General features: G+C 50.0%; 1 protein-coding gene across 2 annotated transcripts in view; it reads right to left on the bottom strand.

Moving 5' to 3' along the window:
* Positions 1 to 23,411, bottom strand: part of CD276 (CD276 molecule) — an 82,128-nt gene that overhangs the window by 5,150 nt on the left and 53,567 nt on the right. For both annotated transcript variants that reach the window (XM_069595597.1, XM_069595598.1), the window contains exons 2-7: positions 8,208 to 8,334; positions 5,993 to 6,334; positions 5,498 to 5,812; positions 4,561 to 4,899; positions 4,084 to 4,380; positions 319 to 453 (exon numbers count right to left, since the gene is read on the bottom strand). In XM_069595597.1, the coding sequence (XP_069451698.1) occupies positions 319 to 453; positions 4,084 to 4,380; positions 4,561 to 4,899; positions 5,498 to 5,812; positions 5,993 to 6,334; positions 8,208 to 8,334 (1,555 nt within the window). The remainder of the gene's footprint in view (positions 1 to 318; positions 454 to 4,083; positions 4,381 to 4,560; positions 4,900 to 5,497; positions 5,813 to 5,992; positions 6,335 to 8,207; positions 8,335 to 23,411) is intronic.

The raw sequence follows: 23,411 nt of genomic DNA, 5'->3' as shown, positions 1-23,411 counted from the left end.
ACGTGCTCTCACTCACAGACACACTCATGTGACTTACGCTCTCACAGTCACACACAGACACACTCATCCCTTTGTTACACATCCACCACTCACTCCTAGTCACAACTCACATCCACCCTGCATTTCTGCACACTCACGGGCAGGCTCTCACTTGTTTAAACACATGAGGTCTGTTCAGCCTCCGGATCACACACATACACACACGATGTAGCTGCATTTGCACACACATTCATTCTGTCACTGGAAAGTGACACTCCTGTTGATGTCATGGGCACACCAACATCCCCAGAGACACGTGCACACCCCCCTCTCACTTACCTGCGTTCTCCTCCTCGCAGCTCTGTTTGATCTTCCTCCAGCACACGAAGGCCAGGGCCACCAGCAGTGCGACAAGGCAGATGGAGAGCCCCACGGTCACCCACAGGGCCTCGGGGGGGAACGTCATGGGCTGTCCTGGGAGGGGAGGTGGGGAGAACGGGGGGAGACTGTCATGCCTGACCCCCAGTGGCCCTGAGGACAACCCCCCTGACACCAGACTGTGAACAGGGGGCTCCTACCCTCATGGGGCCCCCACACCATGAACTGAGCTTACATAAGATCCGTGCCCCTTCCCTCCACATCCACAAACCCTCCAAAGCCTGACACAGCTGGGATTGCCATGGGCAGGCCTCAGCCTGGGAGGGTTGAAAAATCTGTAGCCCACGATGCTCAGGAACCTTCTATGGCTCCCTACCGACATGAAAATAGTGCTTCAGGCCTCTTTGCAATTCCATTCTCTGTAGAGATGACTGAGTGCTCCCAGCCCCTGCACCACTGCTGCCGGTTTCCTCTACCGGAAAAGTGCTCCCTCACTCTCCACCTGGCATGTGATTCCTCCTCAGGAAGCCCCCTTTCTCCCCCAGCCCCACCTGGTGATAGTCTCCATCTTACAGACCAGGAGTTGGCAAACCACAGTCCATGGGCCAAATCTGGCCTGTGGCCTGTTTTTGTACAACCCAAGAGCTAATAATAGTTTTACATTTGTAAAGGGTTACCAAAAAAAGGAAAGACAGCAGCAGCAGCAACAGAGATGGTATGTGGCCCACAAAACCTAAAATACATATACATCCAGCCTTTGACAGAAAATGTGTGCAGATTCCCGCAGAAAGATGAGGGTGGACACAGAGGGCACCTGAGTACAGGTTTACCCCTGAGAAGGAGACTTGCCAGGGGAATAGTGCTGTGAAACACTGAGGGCCCTCCTGTTGGCTGTCTCAGGGCAGAGGGAAGGAGCTGAGCTGCCCTCGGCTGGGTAAGGACCTGCAGCTGTGCCGAGTGCACTATCCTCCAGCCCAGCCCCAGGATCCACAGCAAATCTAACAAAAGCTCCTGCGGAAGATGCCATCAGAGCAGAGAGCAGTGCCTTCAACCCTCGGGCAGTGGAGGCCTTAACACGGATATGGGGATTTGCGGCCAGGGTCACTTCCAACAGGCATAGCCGGTTACACTGCTGCTCTGGATATCAGCAGCAAAGGGACCCATCACCCTGGGGAACAGGAGCAGAAGAGAAAGACAGCAGCTGACACAAGAGGACAGGCCAGCCAGTCCATGAAGCACATGGAAGGGACCCCTGGGAATCCAAAGCAGGGGAGGCTCCTGCAGGAAAGCATGGAGCAGACCACAGAAACACCCAGCAGGTGGGGCTCCTGCCCTGTCCAGCCCTGGGCTGGTGTTGGTACCTGGAGCACAGGTCTGATTTGCCTTCATCCCACTACCCAAGGACAGAGTAGGGCTCAGACCTGCATCTTCAGACTCCACATCCAGGGCTTGCTCCACAAAGCCCCCTCCACATACAGCACATGCAACTAACCTCCAGCAGGTGCAGAGGGACCAGGCTGGAGGACTCAAAGTCTGAGTCCCAGAACATTTTCCAAGGCACAAAGCTGCCCGAAGCGAAATACAGGCCAAGGGCTCCAAAGTAGGGCAGACCTGCTCTCAGAAAAACAGGAGGCTGGGTGGTGGGGAGGAGAGGAAATTAGGCTGAGAGGCTAAAAGTTGGATTCTGGTTCATCTGGTCACTGCAGGATGCTGGAGCCAAGGTCCACAGACCCCCATGGATGAGTGAAGCGGCACCACAAGCCCTCAAAACTGACATGCAAATGACTGCATTTATCATGTATCCAGTTTTCAGAGAGGTGGCTAACCCCAGAGTCAGAGCCACTGGGCTAGGCTGTGGCCTAGAGAAAGTTCTCTCTTCTCTCTGGCCTTCAGCTTCCTCATCTGTGAAATGAACGCACTTTAAATGCCAGCTACTACAATTTTTAATATTTTTCTCTCAGGTGGAGAAATGTCCCCACTGAGCAGCGGCAGGAAAGGAGCACAGTACCAGGAAGCACACGGAAGAAACCCCTGGGGATCCCAGGGTGGGGCTCCTGCATAAAAGCAAGGAGCAGAGCCCCAGAAACACCCAGGCGGAGGGGCTCCCACTGTGCCAATAGCCAGTTCAGTTCAGTGTGCAAATTATCATGAAGATCACCAATTCTTCAAGGTCCCCTCAACCCCACCTGTCCCTAGAGACTTCTCCTGAAACTGCAGCCCATTCTGATCACTCCCCGCTCCTCTGAAAACTTCACATTCTCTGTCAATCCTACTGTAGCTAATATTTCTGATTCTCTCCTGTGGCTACATCAGACCATATGCTGATGTATCTAAAAGGTCAGGGAGACCCCATGGGACATCCAACAGCCCAGAGCAGTAACTACCCCACAGAAAGTACAGGCCTAGGGGTCTCCAGAAAGAGGGTGAAGTCATTCTTGGGAAGGGGGTGGGCAAAGGGAACAAAGCCTTGCCAGAAGAAAAACCGTGAAAGAGAAGGAGGAGGAATGAGCCTCAATTCCTAGAAGGCAAATGTGATGGACACTTGCAGAAGTGAAGGCCACTCAAGGTCCATGCAGATGGGGCGCAGGAAGACAGGAGTGAGTCAGTGAAGCCTGAGGCTTGCACAGAAACTGGTTATCAGGGGGATCAGGTCTTCTGTGGGCCGCAGGTCAGGTGGAAGTCATGGGAAAGAAATAGGAGAACCAGATGGACAGAACCTGCTGTCCTGATCCCAGAGAATGCAGGGAGGTCCCTAGGAAAGGTTGAGCTGTCCCAAGGGGAGGTACAGAGGAGCCAAAATGAGATCCAAATAAGGATGAAGACTGCCTCCCCCTGGCCTGAGTGTAGGTCTGAGCCCTCTTCACACCTCCAGGCACAAGGGGTACACACTGAGGTGGGCACTAAAGGAAGGGAAGTGTGGGCTAGGAGCCCAAAATTGTAGAGATTGAGGGAATTGCCAAAGGGGCAGCATTGATCTGGTGTTTGACCACATGGGGGCAGCAGAGAGAGCCCAGCCATTCCAAAGGCTGCCTGTGCTGTATGCTGTGGTTAGCTGCAACCCCAGGGACTGTAGCCTGCCAGGCACCTCTGTTCATGGGGATTCTCCAGGAGGGAATACTGGAGTGGGTTGTCATGCTCTCCTCCAAGGGATCTTCTCAACCCAGGAATCGAACCCAAGTCTCCTGCCTTGCAGGTGGATTCTTTACCAGTTGAGGTACCAGGGAAGTCCAAAGGCTGGCTGGGTCCAATTTAATTCCATCAGGAGAACTGACAATGACGGGGTGAGGGGCCTGACCACCTGGAGACAGCCCAGCTGTCTCGCAGGGGCTCACAGTCAGATGGTGCCCAGCAGCAGATGGTGACGTAGCAACACCTTCTCAGCACTTGGAGAGGTTCCCGTAGGAAAGCACTCCAGACACAGCTATGCCTTGTGGCTGCTCCAGAATTCCCTCCTGGAACGCCTCCAGATTCCAGGCAGGTATTCAGTCCCCAGGTACCAACTAAGATACTATCTTAGGAGGGCAGATACTACAAATGATTCTTATTGCGCAATATAGCAAGTCCCTTAAGGACTGCTTGGGGGAGAATTTGAGACACGTGAAATGTAAGAAAAAAAATTTTTGGTTACGTTTCCTGACCACCAAAGCCTATCTGAATTCTGACTCAGAGTCTAGGTAAAAAGCCATGGTTCCTTCTATCCTTCACCTGCTGCTCGTCGGCCCCTACCTGTGATGGTGACCGAGCCGTGAGCGTCCTGCTGCAGCACGGGGTTGCGCACCAGGCAGCTGTAGGTACCATTAGCGCCCAGCACCACCCTCAGAACGCTGTGCACGTCGAACAAGCCCTGTTCGTTGGCCATCTGCGACGTGGTCACGTTGCCGGTCAAGGGCGCACCCTGCCCATCCTGCCACAACACTTCGGCCTCGGGGTAGCCCCGGTAGCTGGAGCACGTGATGGTCACCGTGTCCCCAGGCCTCAGGTCCTTGTTGGGCTCCAGGGTCATGCTGGGTTTTGAGTAGGGGGCTGGAGGGGAGCAGAGGGTAGAGGGCAGAGGTCAGGTAAGGCAAGGGCAGTGGGACACAGTGGAGGGAAAGAGCGCCTGGGGCTGTGAGGACAAGGGTCAGCGCTGGGGCAGTGGGTAAAGGGCTGCGGGAAGTAGGAGGGGCGTGCCAAGGGGAGGGCGCCCCCTTTCGCGGCTCTCACCTGCCACCTGCAGGCTGACCGCGGCGCTGCCGAAGTCCCGGATGCTCACGAAGCAGGTGAAGCTGCCCTCATCAGCCACGCGCACGCGCTGTAGCCTCAGGGACGCGTTGCCCTGAGCCAGCAGGTCTGGGAAGAGCGCTGTGCGGTTGGCATAGGCGCTGCCCTGGTCTCTGCCCTCGGCGAAGCTGTGCACCAGCTGTTTGGTGTCTGTCAGCTGCCAGATGAGGTTGAGCTGTGCCAGGCTGAAGCCGGGCTCGGTCGAGAAGGAGCAGCGCAGGGTGGCGTCGGTGCCCACGAGGGCCACCACGGGGTCTTCCGGAACCTGGACTTCCACTGCACCTGAGGGCAAGGTTGGAGCGGCACGGCAGTGAGGAGGGGTGGGGACACTCGGCTACCACCACACTGCCTCCCGTATCTCCTCCATCGACCCCCAAGTCCCATGCCATCTTCCCATTTCTCCCCAGACCTAAAAACAGATTGAGTCTCAACACTTCCAGACGTGTCCCTAATCGTCTGACAAGAATCACAGCAGCTTGGCCTTGGCCTGACAAGGTCCATCTCGCTGGGGGACCTGGCCTGGGGCAGCCTGCAGCCCTAGCAAAACTCCCCTCTCCACCAGGACCCATTTCCCTCTCCCATCTTCCGACTCTCTTCTGAGATCTGAATGCTTCTCCACTCTTTCCACAGGCTTCCAGAGCCCTGGAGTCAGGAGGCCTAGAGAGCTGAGAGGACCTGTGGTCATCACCCTCACCACCTGCCACAGTAAGCTTTCCCTGTATGCAACCTGTTTCATTTCTCTTATTATTATTAGGCGTCTCACTGTTCTGGGAGACTGAAGGTAAGGAGCTGGATTCAGATACCATGACCGCTGGAGACTGGACCAGCTCCCCGCCCCTGTCCCCCACCCCAAGGGACATTTAAGAAACAAAAGAAAAACCTGTGGGGTTTCTATGGGGCGTGATGGTGACCGAGCCGTGAGCGTCCTGCTGCAGCACGGGGTTGCGCACCAGGCAGCTGTAGGTACCATTAGCGCCCAGCACCACCCTCAGAACGCTGTGCACGTCGAACAAGCCCTGTTCGTTGGCCGTCTGCGACGTGGTCAAGTTGCCGGTCAAGGGCGCACCCTGCCCATCCTGCCACAACACTTCGGCTTTGGGGTAGCCCCGGTAGCTGGAGCACGTGATGGTCACCGTGTCCCCAGGCCTCAGGTCCTTGTTAGGCTCCAGGGTCATGCTGGGTTTTGAGTAGGGGGCTGGAGGGGAGCAGAGGATAGAGAGCAGAGGTCAGGTAAGGCAAAGGCAGTGGGACACAGTGAAGGGAAAGAGCGCCCGGGGCTGTGAGGACAAGGGTCAGCGCTGGGGCAGTGGGTAAAGGGCTGCGGGAAGTAGGAGGGGCGTGCCAAGGGGAGGGCGCCCCCTTTCGCGGCTCTCACCTGCCACCTGCAGGCTGACCGCGGCGCTGCCGAAGTCCCGGATGCTCACGAAGCAGGTGAAGCTGCCCTCATCAGCCACGCGCACGCGCTGTAGCCTCAGGGACGCGTTGCCCTGAGCCAGCAGGTCTGGGAAGAGCGCTGTGCGGTTGGCATAGGCGCTGCCCTGGTCTCTGCCCTCGGCGAAGCTGTGCACCAGCTGTTTGGTGTCTGTCAGCTGCCAGATGAGGTTGAGCTGTGCCAGGCTGAAGCCGGGCTCGGTCGAGAAGGAGCAGCGCAGGGTGGCGTCGGTGCCCACGAGGGCCACCACGGGGTCTTCCGGAACCTGGACTTCCACCGCGGCCCCTGAGGGTGGGGTTGGTGAGGTGGAACGGTGAGAAGAGGGTGAGACACTTGTGACCTCCCTAGTTCCCCTCCTCTTCCAAGTTAACTTCAGGCCCTGTCCACTCCTTTTTTAAGGGCTGAGGAGAGTTTATTACTCGTGGTTCTAGTTCAGCCAACATGAATATAGTAAGTACATACTATGCCAAGGGTAAGAGTTAGGAGTGCCACAGAGAACACCGAGGTCACAGCTCTGAAGAGCTTAAATTTTAGTGGGAGATGAGACGAACTAGCACACAAATTCTTGGTAGCATGTGATTAGGAGTATGAAGGAAGAAAGAAGCCAATGGGTAGAAAGTAAAGAAGCCGTTTTAAAAAAAATCTGGCAGGTGCATCACACCTGTCTGTGCTGGCTGCATTTCCCATGTATACTCTATTTTTATAAATGGTGAAAAGAAAACCTAAACAATAATATGCATCAAAATGTCATTAGTGGTTTTCTCTGGATGAGAAAGAATCACAAGTGCTTTTTCTTTTCCTCAACAAACATGATTAGTTTTATGCAAGAAAGAAAGATTACCCATACATTTAAATATCGGGTGAACCACATTCTCCATAAAGAGATATTAAGCTGAGATTGAAAGGGAATGAAAAAAGAGTCTGATATAGTCAGAGAAAAGCCCCCTAGGGCAGGTTGCCCTGTTCCCACCCTGACCTCTTTCCTGTGGGTTTACTCTGTAGCTTCCCACCCAGTCACCTCTGCCTCCAGTCCAGCTCTTCTTTTAGAGCCCTGGGAAGTTAGGTAGGGGTTCCTGACAGCTTTTCTTTTAGTGATATGTGCCCCCTAGCCTGGCACTGCCATTCTTGGGCAATGGTTATGTTAAGTGTATGCTCTGGGCACCAGCAAAGCAGGCACACTCAGAAGGTGTGAAGACCAGTCTTGAAACAAAGCTAGCTGAATACAGCACTCATGTGTACCTGACCCAGCCACGAAGGGGGGCATTTGGGGGATGAAACCTGAGGAGTCACCCAAAGCAATTTCTCTAGAGAAATCAATGTACCACCGGGTAAAGTGGTGCTTCCTTCTTTTGACCACCAGATGGCACCAGACATTCGGCTTTGTCTTCCCCCTTGGAGGAGGACGTCTCCCTCTGAGCAGATTAAGATTTGAAATATGATGGTGTTGTCATTAAAGTAGGTGCCATTATTGAAAGCCAACTCTGTGCCAAGAACTGTGTGGGAAGACTTATATCCTTTATTCAGGATGGTTATTGAGCACCTGCTATGTGGCTGGCATTAATCCTAGCCCTGGGGATACATTCTGCTCCTTGAGCAGAGCAGGCAATAAGCAAGTAAACATATAATATGTCAGGTGGAGATTAGTGTTGGGAAGAAGCATAAAGTAAGGCCAGCGAAAGGGAGGGAAGAGGTGTTATTCTATACCCAGTAGCCTGGGCGAGGTGACATTTGAGCAACGGCTTGAATGAAATATGGGATCGAGTCATGCAGATGTGTGCGGGCAGAAAGTTTTAGGCAGATGCAACAGTGTGTGCAGAGGCCCTCGGGAGGGAGCACACGTGTGGTTGGGAAACAGCCTTATCGCATTTAGAGCTCACGTTACCATTTCACAGAAGAGAAAACAGAGGCTAAGAAATGTCAAGTAAGGTGGATCCCAAGGTAGGAATGAGGTGGACAGGGCACAGAGGAGATTTGGAGGCAGTCAGCCAAAACCTTCCCAGCCCTGCCAGACAGAGAGGCCCCAAGGCCCCTCAAGGCCCCAAGGCACCTCAAGGCCCCAAGGCACCTCAAGGCCCCAGTGCACCTCAAGGCCCCAGTGCACCTCAAGGCCCACCTCAAGGCCCCAAGGCCCCTCAAGGCCCCAAACTGCTCCCCTCACCTGTGAGGCAGAACCACAGCACTCCCAGGGCGGGGGCCACACTCACACCCGTGCTGCCCGGTCCACACAGCATCTTCTCGCGAGGCAGCTGGCCGCTGGGCTCTCCGTGATGGAAGGCTGCCTCTGCCTGTGAGGAAGTGAAGCTTCTGTCTCAAAAGGTCCTTACCAACCCCTCTCTCTCACCTCATCTCCCCTGGACCAGCCTGGTGGAGGCTGCAACAGCCCACTGGGAGGTCCTCCTTCCCACACCCTACAAGGCTCCCAGCTGAGGGATATTTTGAGAGATGCTGGCAGGAGGAAATTGAGTCACTGGGGAGGCTGGATCAGGGGAGGCAGGGCAGCAGGCAGATAAGATCCACCCCTTCTAAGGTATTGATGTGCAAACAAAAGATAGGAGGGGCAAGGCCAAGAATAGTCAAGCCTGGCCCGCTCAGGGCAACTCAAATAGGTACACAGATCAGTTTGGCTCAGCTGGTAGAGGAGAACAAGGCTTAGAGATTAGCCAAGACATTATTTTGCTGACAAAGCATAGTCAAAGCTATGGTTTTTCTAGTAGTCATGTACAGATGTGAGAGTTGGACTATAAAGAAGGCTGAGCACCGAATAATTGATGCTTTTGAATTATGGTGCTGGAGAAGACTCTTGAGAGTCCCGTGGACTGCAAGGAGATCAAACCAGTCAATCCCAAAGGAAGTTAGTCCTGAATATTCATTGGAAGGTCTGATGCTCAAACTCCAATACTTTGGCCGCCTGATGTGAACAGCTGACTCATTGGAAAAGACCCTGACACTGGGAAAGATTGAGGGCAGGAGGAGAAGGGGGCGACAGAGGATGAGATGGTTGGATGGCATCACTGACTCAATGGACGTGAGTTTGAGCAAACTCCAGAAGATAGCGAAAGACAAGAAAGCCTGGCATGCTATAGTCCACAGGGTCGCAAAGAGTTGGACACAACTTAGCGACTGAACAATATGACGAGAGGTCAGAAGCTTATCCTGAAGGCAGCTGGGAGCCACTGAAGGTTCTGGAATAAAAGAATGGGTATGGCCAGAGCTGTGCTTCATAAAGATTATACTGACAGCATCTGCAGGATAAATGGGAAGAGCTGGACAGAAGAGACAAAGGTCTGGGGGAAAGCAACAGCATGGAGGACAGGGCAGCGAGGGAGGGAGCAGTCGGGGTGGCCGTGGTCTGAGCCTAGGGCGCAGGTGCAGCATTCGTGGGGACAGAGAGCAGGGAAGGGTCTAGTATAGGCTGTATGCAGTGAAAGGTATTTGTGCAGGAACTTCTTGGCGAGACTTCTGAAGGCGACCCGGTGAATGAGTGTGGGGCTCAAGGGAAAGGACATGGGCTAGTTTAACATGCATAGACTGAGTGCCCAAGACCAGTGAGAAGCGGAAGTGGCCTGTCCTGAGACTGGCCCCTGCCCGCAGACTGGAATCAGGATTGAGTGGGGTATTTCTGCAACCTCCCGGGTCCAGCCCTACTCCCAGTCTCTGGCTTCCTCCCACCCCACCCCCATTGCGGTCTGCCTTTTCCCCAGGTCTCACAGCTGCTGACTGTCACATCCTGACCAAGCCAAGTGTCAACAGGGTTGCTTTATGCTATTCAATACAATTTGACAAAAATAGAAAAGGTTTCACATTCCTCAGACCACCCAGGGAGCCAGGCTGCCTGACTTGGTCCCATTTTGCAAGAGGAAAAACAAAAAAAATTAAAGCCCAGATAAGTGAGAGGACTTCATATTTTGCACAAAGTTGAGAAAGGTTTGTATTCTCCACCTCCTGCCCCACCTCTCTGCCCTTCCAGGGAGCGAATGGCATCAATAGTCGAGTCATGAGCGTCAGTTTCAGTCCCATCCCTCCCGCCTCTCCCCCTTCCCGTACACCCAGCAGCTGAGCTGAGGGAGTCCTTTAGCCAAGCCGGGTGCATCCTGTGCTCCCCCCACTACCACCTCCCAGCTGTCCACAGTGGGGAAGCCCTGAGCAGCCACTTCCTTCTGAGACAGTTCCGGTCCAAACCTGGCGGCCTCAAAGCCTTTCCGCCTGCTGAGTCAGCAGCCTTCAAGGTCCATTCATAAAGGCACCCTTGGCAGGCACCACATCATGCCTACAAGGGCCACCACAGACCAAAGGGAAATGCTGGCAGGCAGTGGCCGGCCATGCCTGCCCGTCTGCTGAAGGAATCACGGAGACTAAGGATTAAGGAGCTCTCCTTTACCCCAAGACAGAACCAAGGCCTGTCCTTCCCGGATCTCCCTCACTCTTCCCACCACTGCCCATGCCTACCATCTCCCATCCTGACCTTGGCAGCCAGCACTCCTGGAATCCTCCCGTGACTCTCCACTCTGCCCCTGCCCACCCCACACTCTGCGTCTCTCCTCTCAGGACCTGATGCAGGAATCTGCTCACATCTTTCTTCTACAAGGCCCTCACAGCGTTCCCCATTTACCACCGGAATAAACGCACACCACTCTGCCTGGCTTTCAAGCCTTTTCTGATGACTATTTCCTCCATTCATCAAGCTAATTCCTGCTGCTGCTGCTGGGTTTACTTGCCAGGGTTGCTTGGACTGGCTGCCACCTCCCTGAATGTGGGGCGGTCTCCCGATCTAATCAGGTTCCCCAAGGGCCGAGCTGTCCTTTCCTCCTGAGGGAAGGTGAGGATTCTGGGGGGTCTCTCAGTCATGTCCGACTCTTTGTGACTCCATGGACTACAGCACACCAGGCTTCCCTGTCACATCGAGTCAGTGATGCCATCCAACCATCTCATCCTCTGTCCTCCCCTTCTCCTGCCTTCAGTCTTTCCAGATTTGTTCCCTTCAACTCCTTTCCTAGACTCTGGACTCAGGGAAGTTCCTGTCTCAGGCGTTCCCTGGGGAGAAGCCTTGAGAGCCCAGAACCGAGGACAGGGAGATTGAGAGCCCAGAACCGAGGACGGGAGAGGCTCCCTCCCCGAAAGCTGGGCTCCTAGAGCTGAGGGCAGGAGAGGGGAACACATCTCAAAGAGGGTATTGCTAGGCAACAGAAGCATGACCTGTGACCACTGGGACAGACTGGCTGCCCAGCACACAGAGCGTCATGGAGACGCACAGGCCTCCGGCTGCATTCACACCGCCCTGCCCACCTTTTCTACAAAGGGGAATTCTCACCCCCAGGCAGGATGGCCCTGGAGTCAGCATGTGCCACCCCTCCCGCTGAGTCACCAGCCGGTCTTCCCTCCTCCACTTCCTCCATCCTCATCTAGCCCCGTCCCAGCCAAATGTGGGAATTCCAAGGGGCCCTGGCAGGAAAGAGCACAGGCTGCCTTGGCTTTCAGAGAGAAGCAGGAGGGAGGGGCCGGGGCCACCCGAGGCCTGAGGTACAGTAAGTGCATCCAACCCCAGAAGAGGTGGAGCCACAAGAAACCTCCCCAGAGATGACCTCCATAAAGCCAAAACCAAAAATCAAGGGCTGAGGTGGACCCTATACCATGATGCCCTAGATCTGGGGATGTCTGAGGGGAATGCCTTGCCCCTACCATGACCAACAGCAGCACCCCATTTTCTCTTAACCTTCCTGCCTTTCCCCAATCCCTGCAGGGGCTGCTTGGACAACACGTCCCCCAGAAGGCAAGAAGGATCAAGTCACAGAACTAGTGTCAACCTTTGCTAACCAGCACTGGATAGAAGCATAGCTTTTGAAAACAGCAGTTAAGTCCCTGGATCCAGCTCTGCCTGAAGCAAGCTGTATACCTAGATTGCCCAGATACTTATGCCAATCTTTTTTTTTTTTTCCCTCAAGCTAGTTTGAGCTAAATTTCTCTTACCTGCAACTGAAGGTTGTTCTTGTCATTGTTTAGTCACTAAGCCATGTCCAACTCTTTATGACCCTACATACTATAGCCGGCCAGGCTCCTCTGTCCATGGGATTCTCCAGTCAAGAATACTAGAGTGGGTGGCCATTTCCTTCTCCAGGGGATCTTCCCAACCCAGGGATCGAATGCATATCTTCTGTGTGGCAGGCAGATCCTTTACCACTGAGCCACCTGGGACCCACCTTGAATATATATTCCTGTATTTAGTTATTCACTGAACTATTCACTGAGTGCCTGGTAGGCAGGCACTGGGGACAGAGAGAGGACTAAGCTGTGTCTGTCCTCAAGGAACCTGAGTTAAATGCATAGAAATTACTGCAGTTCAGTACAGAGTACTATTTAAGTTAATTGAGAGCTATTTGGAGGCACATGATAACCCTAAGGGTGAGTCCTGACAAGTGATGAGCAGCTTCACAGGTAATTCAGTTCAGTTGCTCAGTCATGTCCGATTCTTTGAGACTCCGTGGACTGCAGCACACCAGGCCTCCCTGTGTATCACCAACTCCCAGACTTTACTCAAACTCATGTCCATTGAGTCAGTGATGTCATCCAACCATCTCATCATCCCCTACTCCTCCCGCCTTCAATCTTTCCCAGCATCAGGGGCCAAAGTCCTGGAGTTTCAGTTTCAGCATCATTCCTTCAAAAGAAATCCCAGGGCTGAGCTCCTTCAGAGTGGACTGGTTGGATCTCCTTGCAGTCCAAGGGACTCTCAAGAGTCTTCTCCAACACCACAGTTCAAAAGCATCAATTCTTCAGTGCTCAGGCTTTCCTCCATACTAACATGTATGGATGTTAGTCCATCTCTAACATCCATACATGACTGCTGGAAATTCCATAGCTTTGACTAGACGGACCTTTCTTGGCAAAGTAATGTCTCTGATTTTTAATATGCTATCTAGGTTGGTCATAACTTTTCTTCCAAGGAGTAAGTGTCTTTTAATTTCATGGCTGCAGTCACCATCTGCAGTGATTTGGGAGCCCAAAAAAATAAAGTCTGCCACTGTTTCCACTGTTTCTTCACCTATTTGCCATGAAGTGATGGGACCAGATGCCATGATCTTTGTTTTCTGAATGTTGAGCTTTAAGACAACTTTTTCACTCTCACTTCATCAAGAGGCTCTTTAGTTCTTCTTCACTTTCTGCCATGAGGGTGGTGTCATCTGTATATCTGAGGTTATTGATATTTCTCCCAGCAATCTTGATTCTAGCTTGTGCTTCTTCCAGCCCAGCATTTCTCATGATGTACTCTGCATATAAGGTAAATAAGCAGGGTGACAATATACAGACTTGACATACTCCTTTTCCTGTTTGGAACCAATCTGTTGTTCTATGTCCAGTTCTAACTGTTGCTTCCTGACCTGCATACAGATTTCTCAGGAGGCAGGTCAGGTGGTCTGGTATTCCCATCTCTTTCAAAATTTTCCAGAGTTTATTGTGATCCACACAGTCAAAGGCTTTGGCATAGTCAATAAAGCAGAAATAGATGTTTTTCTGGAACTCTCTTGCTTTTTTGATGATCCATCAGATGTTGGCAATTTGATCTCTGGTTCCTCTGTCTTTTCTAAATCCAGCTTGAATATCTACAAGTTTACAGTTCACGTATGGTTGAAGCCTGGCTTGGAGAATTCTGAGCATTACTTTACTAGCATGTGAGATGAGTGCAATTGTGCGGTAGGTTGAACATTCTTTGACATGCCTTTCTTAGGGATTGGAATGAAAACTGACCTTTTCCAGTCCTGTGGCCACTGCTGAGTTTTCCAAATTTGTTGGCATATGGAGTGCAGCACTTTCACAACATCATCTTTTAGGATTTGAAATAGCTCAACTGGAATTCCATCACCTCCACTACCTTTGTTCACAGTGATGCTTCCTAAGGCCTACTTGACTTCACATTCCAGGATGTCTGGCTCTAGGTGAGTGATCACACCATCATGATTATCTGGGTCATGAAGATCTTTTTTGTATGCTGCTGCTGCTAAGTCGCATCAGTCGTGTTCGACTCTGTGAGACCCCATAGACGGCAGCCCACCAGGCTCCACCATCCCTGGGATTCTCCAGGCAAGAGTACTGGAGTGGGTTGCCATTGCCTTCTCCAGTGCATGAAAGTGAAAAGTGAAAGTGAAGTCGCTCAGTCGTGTCCGACTCTTCGTGACCACATGGACTGCAGCCTACCAGGCTCCTCCATCCATGAGAGTTTCCAGGCAAGAGTACTGGAGTGGGTTGCCATTGCCTTCTCTTTTTTGTATAGTTCTGTGTATTCTTGCCATGATATCTGCTTCTGTTAGGTCCATACCATTTCTGTCCTTTTTGAGCCCATGTTTGCATGAAATGTTCCCTTGGTATCTCTAATTTTCTTGAAGAGATCTCTAGTCTTTCTCATTCTATTGTTATCCTCTATTTCTTTGCACATCACTGAGAAAGGCTTTCTTTTCTTTCTTTGCTATCCTTTGGAACTCTGCATTCAAATGGGTATATCTTTCCTTTTCTCCTTTGCTTTTTGCTTCTCTTCTTTTCACAGCTATTTATAAGGCCTCCTCAGACAGCCATTTTGCTTTTTTGCATTTCTTTTTCTTGGGGATGGTCTTGCTTCCTGTCTCCTGTACAGTGTCATGAATCTCTGTCCATAGTTCATCAGGTACTCTGTCTATCAGATCTAGTCCATTAAATCTTATTTCTCACTTTTACTGCATAATCATTAGGGATTTGATTTAGGTCATACCTGAATGGTCTAGTGGTTTTCCCTACTTTCTTCAATTTAAGTCTGAATTTGGCCTGTCCTAGCCTGTCCCCAGGTAGACAGGCTAGGAAAGGTGGTCTCTCCCTAGCCCCCAAAGTCCTGGCCTCCTGGCACTGCTTTCCTGCCTGTCAGCCAGATCTCTTTGAAATAGTAAATAGTGAGCCCAAAGTTTGGTTCTAGTTCCAGTCTTGGCACTTTGCTGGTCAGTCTTTATAGGTGACTTCCCCTCTCTGAGATCAGTGTTGCCATCTATGAAAAAAGGGCTTTGAAAAAAAGTGAAAGTCCCTCAGTCATATCCAGCTCTTTGGGACCCCATGGAGTATAGCCCACCAGGTTCCTCTGTCCAAGGAATTCTCCAGGCAAGAATAGTAGAGTGGGTTGCCATTCCCTTCTCCAGGGGATCTTCCTGACCCAGGGATCAAACCTGGGTATCCTGCATTGTAGGCAGTTTCTTTACAGTCTAAGCCACCAGGAAAGCCTGAAAGAAGAGCTTTACTGGATCCTGATGGAACTTCTTTAGTACGTTAAACCTTCACATACTATATCCTTAAGGTCTAGCCAATTAGCTGCCATGTAGGTCACACTGAAATGTATAAAATGACTGTGGAAGAAACCACTAGTGTTCCCCGTACATCTAGTTTCCTCCTCTTCTGTGGAATATTAATATTTTGTTAGGCACAGAGCCACTTAGCTAAAGACTACAGATACCAGCCTGCCTTGCAGCAGGGAATGGCCATATGACCATTTTCTGGCTAATAGGATGTAGGAGGAACTGATGTATAACTTCTGGGTCATGCCTTTAAAGAGGCGCATGCCTGCTCTCTTCTCCTCCCCCTTCCCATTGTCTAGAACACAGATGTGGTGAGCCATCGAGGACCATGCTGCCAAAGGCAACACCCTGGGGACTGCAGAGCAGCAAGACAGAAGGCTCCCGGGGGGCTGCAGCATCAGCCCTGGACATACCCGGATTGTCCCACGGCTGAGAATAAGCATCTCTTCTAGCGACACCGTTATTTCGGGTCTTTCTCACAGCATCCAAAGTGACTAATTTAGGGACCCATCCCTTCCTTCCTCTCCCGCCTTCTCTTCTCCCGCTTCCCACCCCATGAAAATTGCTACTGCTCAGAACAGCAAAAGGAAACCACATCTAAAATAGGTGTTTCAAAATGTGAACTGAACACTCTCTCATTAGATTCATGCAATGATACCCGGACCCAGCTTAGGAGATATTTCAAGGGTAGTCATGACTTGTTGTGGTGATTGTATGTATGGTAGGGGGTGAAAGAGCCAAGGATGTACTGAAGGTTTCAACCAATGAGCGTGTGTGTCACACATAGAAGATGGAGAGACCTGGAAATGATGGGGGAGAAGAATTCCAACTGGGCTTGAGCCATGGATGGATCATCCATGAGAAAATGTATGATAGATTTCTAGACACACAGAGCTAGAGCTCATAACAGGATGTGGGAGCTACTCTTGGAAGCCAGAGCTGGGAATCACTGAGTAGATAATGGAATAAGAAGAGGCCCCCCGAACAAATTCTGAAGAAGCTGCAGAAGTTAAGAACAGAACAGGGAAGCTTTATCTGGCCACTCCCACAACTTCCCCCCGGAGATGGGTACCCACTACCTCCCAAGAAGTCCACCACCTTTTGGGCAGCTCTCATTGATGTAAAGCTCTATCTTTTATTGAGATAAAATCTATCAGCCTATATAATTCCTCATTTGACCCCCTGGACCACAGAGAACATGTCTGCCCCCTCCCTTATATCAGCCCTGCAAGTCTTGGGTCTTCCTCCCCCTGGTAGAAGTCATATTGGGCAGCCAGCCACTAACCCAAAACAACAGACTGTCAAATCTGTGGCCAGTGACCAGAGTCATTTGCTCACATTACTGTGGGTCCATGTCTCTCCCATCCTCCTCTGAAAGATTTAGGGAAGGGGTGGAGATTTATAGGATGTTTCATTTGTTACTATTATATTTCATCCAGTTAAGCTAAGTATCCAACTGCCATGATCTTTTTTTTTTTTTCTAATTATGGTAAAATACACGTAACATGAAGTTTACCATTTTGTCATTTTTTAAAAATTTTGCCACACCCCTCAACTCATAGGATTCGTTCCCCAACCAGGGATTGAACCTGGGACCTTAGGAGTGAAAGCGTATAGTCCTAACCACTGGACCTACAGAGAATTCCCATTTTAATAATTTTTAAGTGTACAATTTGGTGGCGTTAAGTGCAGACACAGTGTTTTGTGACCATGCCATGATCTTTTGAATTACTGTTTTGACAGTACCTGGTACACAGGGGTGCTCAGTAATTTTTTGGTGGATGAAGACAAGAACAAATGGGTGTTACCTAAAAAGGTCACCCTCTTCTCCTTACCTTATTTCTTGTGTCATCAAGGTCCTCTGGGAGAGGACAGAATCAGGAGAGCCCTGTAGTACTAGGGTCTGCCCCTGGATGTCTGTCCACCATTCAAGGTTTTGGGGTCCCAAGTCTTCCTACTTGTGCTGCTGCTCACCCAGCTTCCCATTTATCTCACCCCCAAAGTACCACTGCTTCTGGTGGGGGACCAATCACATGGAGAAAAACCAGAAAAAAAAGTCTCAATTGAAGAAGGTGGACTCTTCCTCAAGTGCTCGATTGATTATTAGTTCCAGGGTTTTGTCAAGATTAAGTCACCGATCTGTTCTTCCTGTAATCTACTTTAGTCCCCATAAATCTGGTTATTTGCCCGTCATAGGTTTTTGAGCCAGAGAAGGCACTGGCGACCCACTCCAGTCCTCTTGCCTGGAAACTCCCATGGATGGAGGAGCCTGGTAGGCTGCAATCCATGGGGTCGCTAAGAGTTGAACATGACTGAGAGATTTCACTTTCACTTTTCACTTTCATGCATTGGAGAAGGCAATGGCAACCCACTCCAGTGTTCTTGCCTGGAAAATCCCAGGGACAAGGGAGCCTGGTGGGCTGCCATCTATGGGGTCACACAGAGTTGGACACGACTGAAGTGACCTAGCAGCAGCAGCAGCAGCAGGTCTTTGAGCAGTTGCTTATCCATTTATACAACAAACAGATGCAGGTTTATAGCAGGTATTACGGGAACGGAGGGCCAAGCAGTTCATGGAGGAATGGGGAGGCTTAGTTGAGACCTCACAAAGGAGGAAACATTCCAGCTATCTGGGGAAGGAGGCAGCACCAGCCAAGTCATGGAAGAGCGGGCAACCCCCGTAGACTCTGGGAAGATGGGACTCTGAGGAGAGGCTGTCAAGAGATGAGGCAAGGGAGGTGGCTAGGGGTTGGCTGTTGTTCAGTCATGGACTGCAGCACCCCAGGCTTCCCTGCCTTTCACTATGTTCCAGAGTTTGCTCAAACTCATGTCCATTGAATCGATGATGCCATCCAACCATCTCATCCTCTGTCACCCTCTTCTCCTGCCCTCAATCTCTGAAGGAAGGAAGAGGGGGAAAAGACCAGTGAGTGGGCTGGGGACCCATTTTGGAAGCTTAAATGATTGCAAAATCCAACCATCTCATCCTCTGTCATCCCTTTCTCCTCCTGCCCTCAATCTTTTCCAGCATCAGGGTCTTTTCTAATGAGTCAGCTCTTCATATCAGGTGGCCAAAGTATTGGATTAGCATCAGTACTTCCAATGAATATTCAGGCTTGATTTTCTTTAGGATTGACTGGTTTGATCTCCTTGCAATCCAAAGGACTCTCAAGAGTCTTCTCCAACACCACGGTTCAAAAGCATCAATTCTTGGGTGCTCAGCCTTCTTTATGGTCAATTAGGGGTCCTGGATTGATTCTGTACACAGTAGGAAACTGTGAAATGCTGCAACCCACACCTTCCCCACCCCCATCCAATCTCTGCTGTCTTTCCCAGTTGTCCTGAAATATCCCTGATAGCTTCTCTGAGATCTCATCTCCAGGTTCACTCAGCACCAGGTCAGGCAATCTCAGGAGCCAGAAGACAAACCCATTAAAGCAGATTATCATCTCCCCTCCTGGCCTGAACTCTGGTTCCTTCCTAACAGCTTCTCTTCCTTTCCTTGATACAGAAGAAAAATAGATGCTGGGCAGACCTTCTCTGCCTTCACTAGACATTTTGCTCCACATCCTTTATTCTAGAGTGCCCCTCTCTCATTCTAGGCTGGATCATTCTGATAACAGGGCTCCAATTTCCTGCGGGGAACCCACTCCATATGGTACTGGTAGGGCTGACTCCCAGCCTCAGGCCTCAGCTGGGGACCAGATCTGGCTCCTTGGAGAACTCCTGCCCTGCCCCCACTCAGTGACAGGCTTGGAAATGAGCCTGTGAGCCAAGCCACACCCAATCAGAGAATTCCCAGGGCTTTGCTGCTGGCACTCTCAGAAAGCACTCTTTCTTGCTGAGGTTGCTAAGGAGGATGTGGTCTGGGGCTGTTGGCAATGAATCTGTCAACCAGCGACAATCTAAAGAATTGATCCAAACAAATACACAGAGGCAAAGGTGAACACAGGAGGGATACAGAGCCCAGAACACAACATGTACGTCCCTAGGCCTGGAGCAAGCTGCACACCTATACTGCCCAGATACATGAGTAATCTTTTTTTCCTCTTGAGCCAGTTTGAGCTAGGTTTCTACTATCTATAACTGAAGGAGTCCTTGACTATACATTGGTTTGTGTATTTAGTGATTCACTGAACTATTCATGGAGTGCCTGGTAGGTAGGCACTGGGGGCAGAGAGAGGTCTAAGTTATGTCTGTCTCCAGGAGCCTGAGTTCCAATAGGGAAATGCATAGAAATCACTGCAGTTCAGTACAGAGTACTGTTTTAAGATACAGTGAGGACCACCTGGTGGTACCTTAGAGACACGACAACCCGCTAAAGTGAACCCTGAACACTGACCTGACGCTCCCCGGTGGTCAGGGCTAGAACAGGAGGTCATGTTTGGAGTTTGTACATGATGAGAAAGGGTTTTGAGTAGAGAAGTAACATTGCTGCCATAGGTGGGCCACCTTTGATTAATTGATCCATATGTAATGTTAACCTTGCTGAGGATGTTTGAATTTTAAAGGATGACATTTTAAACGGGCAATGGTTTACTCAAAATAAGAGCTAATGGTAGAATTTCAGGCATCAGAGTTTTTTTTTGCTAGATTGTATCCTCCTGGAGATGCTCAAAATACCCTGCTCCGACTGTGTGTGGACCTACTGCTGGTTCTGGATGTAGAATCGAGTCAGGCAGGGGTCAGCAGATTTCTTCTGTGATGGTCCAGATAGTGAGCATTTGAGGCTGTGCAGGCCTTCCCATATCTGTCCGAATGGCTCAGCTCTGCCTTTACCCCAGGAAAGCAGCCAGGGACAGTATATAAATGAATGAGCTAGCTGTGTTCCAATAGAAGTGTTTTTATGGACACTCGGAATTGAATCGAATACAATTTTCAGGAATCACATGATTTTTTTGGCCAATCATTCTTAGCTTCTAGACGATACAAAAAAAGCAGCAGAAGATTTGCCCCAGTATGGGGCTAGTCAGTATGGACTGGTTTACAGAAACACTAGTTCCATTCTCAAACACATCAGCAGCAAAAATGGAAAACAATTGGGAATGGGTACATTAATTATGGCACATCTGTATAAAGGAATAGCATACAGCCTTTCAAAAGAACTTGTACTAACATGGAAATAAGTCCATGTGGGTCACTGAATAAAGTATATTATATATTGGGAGTTATGTGACCTAATTTCTGTGTTAATGCATGGTCCCATGGTCCCAGATCTACCTCTCTCTCCATCTCCTATATTTCAGTGCAGGTCCTTCCGTCTCTGGCACTGAACCCCCAGGGGCTTGCTCCTAGACCCTCCCCTTAATTCTCTCTACTATTTTTTTTCCTAGATGATTTCATCCACTCCTGTGGCTTTAAATATCATTTATATGCTGATAACTCCCAAATTTACTTCTCCAAGTCCACACCTCTCATCCGAGCTCCAAACTTAAGCCCAACTGTCTCCTAAACATCTCTGTTCCAAAGATTGACAGGCACATCTCTCTTAACACGTCCCTCTTCAATCTCTTGATTCCTTCCCCAAACCTGTTCCTCCCCAGCCCTTCCCACTTCGTAAAGGCATCATCCTCCACCGCCTCAGATCAAGTCAGAACCCTGATTTCTCTTACCCTTATAGTTCATCACCAAGAACAGCCATCCCCAACACCCAAATATATCTCAGGGATCTGCAGACTACAGCCTCACCCCCAATTCTGCTCACCACCTGCTTTTGTTCAGCTCACCAGTTAAGACAGGGTTTACCTTTTCACATGGTTAGAAAATTAAAAGAAGAATTCTTCATAACACATGAAAATCATATGAAATTCAAATTTCAGTGTCTGTAAATCAAAGAAAGGCAATGCCAAAGAATGCTCAAACTACCGCACAATTGCACTCATCTCACATGCTAGTAAAGTAATGCTCAAAATTCTCCAAGCCAGGCTTCAGCAATACGTGAACCGTGAACTTCGTGATGTTCAAGCTGGTTTTAGAAAAGGTAGAAGAGCCAGAGATCAAATTGCCAACGTCCGCTGGATCATGGAAAAAGCAAGAGAGTTCCAGAAAAATATTTATTTCTGCTTTATTGACTATGCCAAAGCCTTTGACTGTGTGGATCACAATAAACTGTGGAAAATTCTGAAAGAGATGGGAATACCAGACCATCTGACCTGCCTCTTGAGAAATCTGTATGCAGGTCAGGAAGCAACGGTTAGAACTGGACATGGAACAACAGACTGGTTCCAAATAGGAAAAGGAGTACATCAACGCTGTATATTGTCACCCTGCTTATTTACCTTATATGCAAAGTGCATCATGAGAAACGCTGGACTGGAAGAAACACAAGCTGAAATCAAGATTGCCGGGAGAAATATCAATCACCTCAGATATGCAGATGACACCACCCTTATGGCAGAAAGTGAAGAGGAACTAAAGAGCCTCTTGATGAAAGTGAAAGAGGAGAGTGAAAAAGTTGTCTTATAGCTCAACATTCAGAAAACGAAGATCATGGCATCTGGTCCCATCACTTCATGGCAAATAGGTGGGGAAACAGTGGAAACAGTGTCCGACTTCATTTTTTTGGGCTCCAAAATCACTGCAGATGGTGATTGCAGCCATGAAATTAAAAGACACTTACTCCTTGGAAGAAAAGTTATGACCAACCTAGATAGCATATTCAAAAGCAGAGACATTCCTTTGCCAACTAAGGTCCGTCTAGTCAAGGCTATGGTTTTTCCTGTGGTCATGTATGGATGTGAGAGTTGGACTGTGAAGGATGAGCACCGAAGAATTGATGCTTTTGAACTGTGGTGTTGGAGAAGACCCTTGAGAGTCCCTTGGACTGCAAGGAGATCCAACCAGTCCATTCTGAAGGAGATCAGCCCTGGAATTTCTTTGGCAGGAATGATGCTAAAGCTGAAACTCCAATACTTTGGCCACCTCATGCGAAGAGTTGACTCACTGGAAAAGACTCTGATGCCAGGAGGGATTGGAGACAGGAGGAGAAGGGGACGACAGAGAATGAGACGGCTGGATGGCATCACTGACTTGATGGACGTGAGTCTGGGTGAGCTCTGGGAGTTGGTGATGGACAGGGAGGCCTGGCGTGCTGCGATTCATGGGGTCGCAAAGAGTCGGACACGACTGAGCGACTGAACTGAACTGAAATCAAGTTTCGTCAGCACACAGCCACCCTCCATTCATTTACACATTACCTGTGACTACTTTTCCATCACAGCAGTAGAACTGAGTAGTTGCAATAATCACAAAGCCTAAACAATTTACTTTCTGATCCTTTAGAGAAAAAGCTTGTCAACCCAATGTATTTTTACTCTCTCTATTCCCCTCTACCTCGGCTTCTCTCTCTGGTCTGCCAAGCTGCCATCATCTCTTGCCTGCATGACTACAAAAGGCTCCTCACCAGTCTCTCCACTTTCTCTCTTGTCCCCCAACCCAGCTCTATACGCCCATCCAGACTTCTACACAGCAACCAGAAAAACAGCTATAAAAACAAAAGTGCATCACGTCATCACTTTCGATGTCTAATCAGCCTACAGGGTCTTGCCTGGTTCAGCCCTGTCCACCTCCCCAGCCTCACCTCCTCCCATTCGCCCCTCATCAGAGCTCTTACGACGAGACCCTGTTCCCTACCTCACAGGGTCTCTGCAAGCACAGTTCCTTCTTCCCGGATGACAGCTTGAGGTTCACCTTGGCAGGAAAGCTGGGTTGGGGGTCTGCCACTCTATGGATGTCCCTGTTATGCGTTGCTGTTTACCTTGTGTCACACCGAGACCTCCCTGAGCAGGAGCCATGTCTGCTTTATTTATTAGATCCTTTATCCTATTGGATCCTTAGCTAAGGTTTGGCACATAATGAGTGTTCAGAGCACTGCTCAATGAATGAATGAATGCCTGTGTATTTAGATAGATAGAGAGATGCATGGATGAATGTTTGTCTAGAAAAACGGCCTGGAAGCGTGATAGTGAACACAACCCTGGAGCATGGGAATGAAGGTAAGCATCTACTTCCACCTTCTAGTTACTCTGATACACTTCTGCTGCTTTGACAACAAGCATCTA

The sequence above is a fragment of the Ovis canadensis genome, chromosome 7 (assembly GCF_042477335.2).
Source record: "Ovis canadensis isolate MfBH-ARS-UI-01 breed Bighorn chromosome 7, ARS-UI_OviCan_v2, whole genome shotgun sequence".
Lineage (NCBI taxonomy): Eukaryota > Metazoa > Chordata > Mammalia > Artiodactyla > Bovidae > Ovis > Ovis canadensis.
This window is presented reverse-complemented; position numbering and strand designations above follow the sequence as displayed.